Below are 8,010 nucleotides of genomic sequence, written 5' to 3'. Positions count from 1 at the left end.
AGCTGGGCTAGTTTCAAGGGCATCTGCCTTTACCCAGTCTGGTCTAGGGACTCCACTACTACCCTCCTGGCCCAAGGACCTTCCATCCCCACCCTCCTTTCCCCAGCCTTCTCAGGCTACTGCTGGGCTCCCCTGCATTGCCCAGCCTGATTTATGGGGAGCAAACTGAGAAATCCCAAAGATCTATGCAAAATCCTAGCCCCAGCCCCATGGTGCTCTCATTTCCCCCACTCGAGACCTATACCCCATGGCCAGAGGCCCTAGGAATCTTACCTTTGAGCTGGGGACAAGTCTGCAGGGGAGGCCCTCCCCATTTACTCGATTCTCCAGAGAATCACTGAGGTGGCAGATGGGGTCTCAAGCTGGAGAGGGTTCAAGGCTATCTGGACAGGGTGACCCTGGGGGAGTGGAAGAAGACTGTGGAGGAGAAAGGGAGCAGTGCTACATGGGGGCAAAGCCAAAATGGGGCTGGGGCTGAAGGCTTTTGGGGTTCCTTTGCTCTGACAAGATGGCGCTAGGAGAGGGGTAGGTGAGGGTGATTTTCTGGCTGGGCCCAGTTTTAACAGAGGTGATCAACCCCACACAAGCTCTCTCCTCAGCCTTTGATTCCTTGTGAACCCCACCTGGGTGGGGGGAAGCACTGGGTCTCAGACTCTGGACCCAGCAAACACCAACCTCCCTACGCCAGGGCTCCCAAACAAAGAGCTTTCCCCTCCAGCTCCTCACCCCAAGCTGGTCCCTAACACCAAATCCAGCTTCCCCTCCTTCCAACTAGCACCCAGCCCCCCTCACTGTGAAACTGAGTGTTGGGATCCAGGATGACATACTCTCAAGACCTATTTTCATGTTGTCAAAGTCAATGTCACAACCCCCATCCCACCCCCAGCACTGCTCCTTCATCCCACAATATGGGACTTTGCCAGTATCCACCTGTATCTTTTCTTTTTTTAGATATTTCCAATGGGAGGACAAGAAGGGGGGAGGGAAGGGAAACTTTTTGATAACAGTTGTGGTTTTATTGTGTCCAACGCATCAATAAATGAATTCAAGCCCGAGCCTGTATATGCCCTAATTCGACTCGCCCAGCCCTGGGTGGCCCGTCCTGCTCGCCTCTCCCGTCTTGGGGAGAAGGGGTGTGTACTAGAAGTCACCTGGCTCTAGCGTCTCATCTACGCTGGGTGTGCACATTAGAAGCATGAAGTGGACATGGGGAGTTGTGGGTGACAAGCTCACTTTATAGCATGTTGAAAGTGTAACCACCCTTCTGAGTCCCGACAGATCTGGCAGCTCCTGAGAAGCTGCTACTGGTTTGCCTTGTTCTGTTCAGGCATCTGAGGTAAGGAGGGGCTAGAGGAGCACCTTGTCCAGCCTTCACCATGGCAGCAGGCAGAGAAAGACAAGTAATTTATAAATAGAAGTCCAGCTATTAGCCGAAAACAACCACAGGAAGGGGTGAAGACCAGGCCCCACCGGTGTGAGGTCCGCTGAGTGGGCACTGGGCAGCCACTCTGGCCACTAGAGCGGACAGTGCACGCCTGCCCCCTGGTGGTTCGGGGGAGCAGTGTCTCAGCCTCCAGGGCCAGGAGGCATAGCACCTTGAAGAGGCAGAAGCCAGGGCACAGTAACAGCTAGCCCGAAGCCACGGGCATGAGAAAATCTGAGGGCTGGAAAGGATCCAGAAGATCATCTAAGCAACTCCCATCACCTTACAGATGAGAAAACTGAAACCCAGAGAGGAGAAAGGCCTTGCAGGGTCCCAAGGCCAACGGGTGAAGCCCAGCCTTCATTCCATTCCATCTCAGCCAATGAGGGCCGTGTGCTCCCTGAGCAGGAAGAGGAAGCAAAACAACTTGGGCGGGGGGTGGAGAGTGAAAGCGGAAAATTACACTTCCCAGGCGGCTGGCTTCTTCCAGCCAAGGAGAGGCCAGTCAGAGCTGGACACCAGCAGGCACACACATGAACGCGTGCACACATCTACATGCATGTACGCGATACCCAGATGCCTTTCTCCAGAGTCCAGGCTGGTGCCATAGGTGTGAGGGTGTGTGTGTGTGTCACTGGCAGGAAACCCACAGGTGGGGGGACCCCTGTGACAAACCAGAGCCTGGACCGGGAACTTCTGCATGGTGGCTCTGCTTCCCAGCCAGGGCAGGCAGGAGGGGACACTGACCCACAACTGCCTCAGGTCACAGCAGGGCAGGGATGATGAGAGCTGGAGGGGAGGGAGGATTTGGGGGCACCAGCCTCGATTATCTGCACTTCCCAGAGTTGGGAGGGAGCGAAAGTGACCTGAGCCTGGGACGGCCCAGCTGCCTGGCCTGGGAGGGACAGCTTGCCTAACCCCACCCCTGGACACATCCTCCAGAGCCCCAGAAGCTGGAATGAGGCTGGGTAGGTGGAGAGGGAATGGCAGCTCTTCAGCCGTCTAAGGAGCCGCTGCCCTTGTTCTTGCGGCTGAGGGGGAAAGCAGACTTGCTCTGGGGCTGGGTCATCTTGCTGGCCAGGTAGACGAAGGGCTCCAGCAGAGAGCGGCGGTCGGCCACAGATACCTCCCACAGCTTCACCTTCTCGGACTTGGCCCAGTGCTGAGCCACGTCTGGGTCGACACGCCGCTGCTCCTGCAGGTCACACTTGTTGCCCAGGACCACGATGGTGACCTGGGGAAGACAGAGTAGAGACCTGAGGATGTACTGCGGACCTCAGGCCTGGGTGTGATGGCAGGCACCTACCTAGGAGTCCTAAGAGAAGGGAAAGTCTCAATGGCGAACGTTTCACCTCTTCCTATATTAGAAACAGTAACTGGGGAGAGGGAGATGGTTGCTTTGTCCTCTCCTTCCTCTGTTTAAATTCTGGCCTCCATCTGGCCCTCCCTCCAGGAGTTCCCTTATAAACCCTGTATCACCTACGCCTGCTCGTTACTAGCTATCAGTCTGTCTAAACAACTGGTAAGGGAGCACTCCCCCCAATACCTGCAGCTTACAGGGGGATTTGAGAACAGAAGGGCCTTCACAGCTAAGAGCAAGGAACCATCATCAAGAAAGATTAGTGGGGGCTTCTGGAGTTAGGTCAGGAACCCCTGAAACTAAAGAAAAGCCTCTCTGGTTGAGCTGCTTCAACACACGGCCACCTCCAGGGGGAAGACCGCCTCCAGTGGCCTCCATCCCCCCTCTAGCTCCTACCCCATCTCCTGAGATATGAATGAAAAACAGCCATGCCAGGCTCCCCAAAACTAGCCCAGGGCCTACTCCCTCTCATCACCAGTGTTCCCTGCACACACAAACCTCCTTCTTGTCCTTGGATTTGTCGATTTCCTTCTTGAGCAGCTCCACACGCTGAAAGGACTCTCGGCTGTCCGTGCTGTAGACCAGGACATAGCCGTCGGTGCACGAGAAGCAGTGCCGGGGCAGTTCAGCCCCATCTCGGAGCCCCCGGGTGTCATAGAAACGCACCTGCTCCCGCACCCCCCGGTCGGTCTCAATGGAGCCCACATAGATGTCTTCCTGGGTCTCAATCATCTCAGAACCTGGGACAAGATGAAGAGAAAACTTGTTTGTAGAGAGAAGGAAGGTGGGAAACATGAGTGACTGAGTATATCCTAAAAGGCTTACCAGCCAGAGAGAAAGGAATGTGGGGCCGAGGAGAGAGGGCCAGGGATGGACAGTCCAGCAGGACTGGATGACTTGTGTGTGTGTGTGGGGGGGGAACAGACATTAATCTCATGTTAATTCCATGCTAAGCAAAAGTGTGACTTGAGAGCTCTTCCTCCCTAGCTCAAGTATTGGGTTTCCTCTCTCCGGATTTCAATATGCTAGGGTTGGGGTCATTATGCAGTTTTACTCTGTGGGGTGCAATAACCACCACCACCGAAAAGGTAGCCTTTTCGTGTTGTGATCAAATCCTACTTATTCTTCAACTTCTTCCACCATGCCCCCCCCGCCCCAACAACACTCACCTACTACATGGTTCCCATACAGAAGCTGCTCCAGGATTGATGTTTTGCCCACAGATGCTTGGCCACACACGACCACCTTGCAGCTCTTCCCCATGCTTAGCCTTCAACCCTGAAAAACAGAGGCACACTGGGTTAAGTGGGATGAAAAAGTGGGCAGACCTCCCGTAACTGAGAGTCCAGGATCTGGACAGAATACACAGGCCTCAGGGATTCAGCACTGTCTGTCCCCTCCTAGGGTCAGGGTGTACTGGAATGATGTGTCTATGTCTGTTACTGGACAGTGAGCTATAATTTATTCATCTCTGTTATAACCAGTTACAGGGCCAGTAACTGGCTCAGGACAGGTTCTCAGTAAATGATGCCATAAAGGGGGAAGAGAGTCTCTGCTTTAAAGGAACCACTGCCCAGGTTCCCTTCTGTGCACAGGATGTGGAAGACCAGTTGCTGAAGGGAGCTCTGGCTCAGCTTCCGGTCTTGAACCATGACTCCATGGAGAAATAAGCAGGGATCCCGTTTTGTATGGATCTGTCTTAAGCCGCTCTTCGTGGGGAGAGTGAGCAAACAAGGAGGGTATTTTGCTTTCCTGTATGATTTACCTGGACAACAATTAATTCCCTCTAATTCCCAGTCAAGTCCATGGCTAAGATGAAGAACATCAGACAAGAAAGAAAAGAGTCAAAGAATCTAAGGGGAAAAGGCTTTGGAAAGGAGAAAATCTGTGCTGCCCCTTCAACTGACAAAGCAGGATGAGGAGGCTGACACAGAAACCCCTTCGCCGAAGAGGTCCCAGACAGAGATCTCGTCGAAGGCATCCCAAACATAGGCTTCCCAGAAGGAACCCCACACCAAGACTAACCCAGACAGCAGATACAGATGTACTCCCAAAAGGTGTCCCAAACAGAGACCTCTCGAGTAAACTCCTGATACAGACCCCTCCTCCCGCCTGCGGGCCCCGCAACTAAGGGATACCCCTAAGAGAGACTGCCAGAGGGCTTCCGCCACCTATTCCCCCCGAGGGAATCGGAGGCAGAGACCCGCCACCTAAGGCGGCCCGGACGCGGTGGCCTCCCAGCTCCGTACCTCCCGGAGCCCTCGCAGCACCCCAGCCGGGCCCCTCTAGGCGCGCCGGGACCAGGGGAGGGGCAGCACAGCCACAAGGACTCTGCTTTTCCTCCCGGGTCCTTCCAGGCTCCGTCCGGCCCCGCCCCCCCAGCTTCCGTCCGGCAGGACCAATTCCGGCGGCGGGCAGCGGGAGCCGGACTCACAGCGCCCCCAGTGGCCGGCGGGGAGAATGACGGGACATGGGCCGGCTGTGCGCCTGAGCACACCGTTCTAGGCGCCGGGGACGAGGGGTGCTGGTGTTTCTGATGCCCAAATGTTCTTTCTCTAAAGACTACCATAGAGCAGTAACACTTCTTTTATTCAATCGTTTATTCGTCAGATGTCTTCTGAGCACCTACTCTGTGCCAGGTACAAAACCACATGCTGAGGGCGCCTGGGTGGCTCAGTTGGTTGAGCGACTGCCTTCGGCTCAGGTCATGATCCTGGAGTCCCAGGATCGAGTCCCACATCGGGCTCCCTGCTCAGCAGGGAGTCTGCTTCTCCCTCTGACCCTCCCCCCTCTCATGTGCTCTCTCTCTCATTCTGTCTCTCAAATATATAAATAAAATCTTAAAAAAAAAAACCCACATGCTGAGAAAAAAATGGACGAATTAGAACGTTACCGTCCGGAGGAGCTAGACAATTACAGTATAGCACGGTGAGAACTATTACGGAGGTGCTATGGGAGCATAGCAAACGGTATTTAACTTCAGGGACAGTGGGCATCATGGAAAACTTCCTGGAGGAGGTTATGTCTGTTTTGAGATTTGAAGGGTGTGGAAGAAAAGGGTGGAGGAAACTGGCAAAAGTCATGGCATTTTTCTGGAACTACAAGTATTTGGGGTCAATATTGATGGTCGAAAGGAGGCAAATAATCAAAGACGTTGTGTGGTAGGTCAAAGAGTTCAAACTGTATCCTAACAGCAGTGGAAAGCCATTGATAGATTTTATGCCAATGAAGTGACGTGATCAGTTTTTGCTTTTAAGAAAGTCATTGGCAATCGCTTCTCGGCCTTTTGGCTAAGATCAAGTGTAGAAAGTCATTGGTAGAAGATTAAAGAATGGAGCGAGATGAGACTGGGGGCCAGTTAGGAGACAATGGTAGTATCCCAAGTTTTAAAATAAAAATGATGAGAGCCTGAATTGGGGTGGAACAGAGAGAGATAGATTTAGAAGACATTTGGTAGGAGAATCAACAAGACTTGGTGATAAGTTGGGAGTCAGGAGTAAGAAAGAGGGAGTTTATGATGTCTCCTATCTTTCTAATTTGGTGATCAGTTGCATGGTGAATCGATTTGACAAGATAAGGAATTCAGGAAAAGAGAATCAAGTACTGCATTTGTTTTTTCTTTTGTTGAAAAGTGGGGAGAGAATGACAAGTTCATCTTAAATATGTTATGTCTCTAGGTTTTGTGAAACACCCAAGAGATCCAGTAGATAGTTGGATATAGACATCTAGAACTCACAACTGAGAATTCTAGATTGGAGATATCAACAGAATTCAGCGTCATCTACAGCTAAAATTAAAGCTATGAGAGTAGGGGCGCCTGGGTGGCTCAGTCGTTAAGCGTCTGCCTTCGGCTCAGGTCATGATCTCAGGGTCCTGGGATCGAGCCCTGCATCGGGCTCCCTGCTCAGTGGGAGCCTGCTTCTCCCTCTCCCACTCCCCCTGCTTGTGTTCCCTCTCTCACTGTGTCTCTCTCTGTCAAATAAGTAAATAAAACCTTAAAAAAAAAAAAGCTATGAGTAAATGAAATGGCTTAGATGCAAAGAACACAGTGAGAAGATGGTCTAAAGACTAAAGACAGGTTGGCTACCTGCAGTAGATGGGAGACTGTGAACCATTGGCAGACAGGGTAAGTGGTCTCTGAGTCTGTGCCCTCCCAACCTAGCACAAAGTAGGCACTTTGGAGAGGCTAGTGAATGATTGGCTGGATGAATGACCTCTCTTCCCACCCACTGAGCCTCTCCCATCCTTCCCTACCCAGTGGTGGGTGTGGTTTCTGCTCCCTTAGCACTGTGATAGGCAGGACCTTGCAAGCAGCCTACTGAGAATAACACATACTAGGGAGAAATGGAGGAAAGGAGTCCATCCTTTTAAAATTCACTTGCCCCCTTATTTTAGTTCCTCTTAACTCTAAAATTTTAACCTCAAACTCCCCCAATTTAACCTCAGAAAACTCCAGTTTAATTCATACCCACAAATACTATTGGTTTGGGTGAGGGAGGTACTACAAAGATGATTAGGCTGTGTCCTTGACCTGTCTGAGTTCCCAGTCCAGACTGCATTCGGCAAGACAAGCGTGCTGAGCAGGGTGTTTCTATAAAGGGTGAGAGTACTGGGGACACTATGGAGCAGGGACCTCACCCTGCGAGCTGCCTTATAAACTCCAGGGCAGGGTCTGGGGCGCCGTGCCACCCTCCCTAGGCTTAATGCTGAGATGGCACTCCCAGGCAGCTGACATGAAAGCAGCCTCATAAAAGGGTCAGCGTCATTAGGGTGATGAACCAGTTGTTGCTTGGAGATCCAGAGGGGATGAAAGGCGCGGGGTGAAGACGCCCTGCGTTCCCCTGGCTTGGTTGGGCAGGGCTTCCAAGGGCCGATGAAAGCTGGAGGAACTGGGCTCAAAGTGTGTCTTCTTGCCTTTCCCGGGAGGAAGCTGTGGACACACTCCAAGGTCGAGAAGGTAGTAGTGGGGGATCTTTCCCTCTGGAGTCCTGGGTCATCGAGTCCTCAACCCAATTCAGACTCTCCTGAACCTTACCGGAGACTCTCTAGGATTGGAAGTTGCTATGGCAACGAAGCTCTCAGAATACTGAGGAGAACTCAGGCCTAGAGAGGAGTCACCCTCTTGTACCCCCCACTTCCGATAAAGTGGCGCCCCCTACGCACAGGAACCGTCCCTGGGCCCCCGCCCCGGCGCGGAGACCACCGTGGACCTCCGGGGGCGGGAGGC

General features: G+C 52.8%; 2 protein-coding genes across 2 annotated transcripts in view; both read right to left on the bottom strand.

Moving 5' to 3' along the window:
* Positions 1–8,010, bottom strand: part of LOC110573273 (signal transducer and activator of transcription 5B) — an 871,639-nt gene that overhangs the window by 224,389 nt on the left and 639,240 nt on the right. The window lies entirely within an intron of this gene.
* On the bottom strand, positions 924–5,159 carry NKIRAS2 (NFKB inhibitor interacting Ras like 2). The gene is made up of 4 exons (XM_021681705.1): positions 5,033–5,159; positions 3,953–4,061; positions 3,282–3,523; positions 924–2,657 (listed from the first exon to the last, which is right to left on the bottom strand). Exons 2-4 carry the CDS (start codon positions 4,044–4,046, stop codon positions 2,418–2,420), a joined length of 576 nt encoding a protein of 191 aa, XP_021537380.1. The 5' UTR covers positions 4,047–4,061; positions 5,033–5,159; the 3' UTR covers positions 924–2,417.

The sequence above is a fragment of the Neomonachus schauinslandi genome, chromosome 15, assembly GCF_002201575.2.
Source record: "Neomonachus schauinslandi chromosome 15, ASM220157v2, whole genome shotgun sequence".
Lineage (NCBI taxonomy): Eukaryota > Metazoa > Chordata > Mammalia > Carnivora > Phocidae > Neomonachus > Neomonachus schauinslandi.
Note: the sequence above shows the minus strand (reverse complement) of the source record. Positions and strands in the feature narration are given on the sequence as shown.

Coding starts and splice junctions, on each gene's coding strand:
- NKIRAS2 (XM_021681705.1), bottom strand. CDS start 4,046: ATGGGGAAGAGCTGCAAGGTGGTCGTGTGTGGCCAAGCATCTGTGGGC. Junction 3,524..3,952: donor GTATGGGAACCATGTAGTAG/GTGAGTGTTGTT, acceptor ATCTTGTCCCAG/GTTCTGAGATGATTGAGACC. Junction 2,658..3,281: donor AATCCAAGGACAAGAAGGAG/GTTTGTGTGTGC, acceptor TGTCTTCCCCAG/GTCACCATCGTGGTCCTGGG.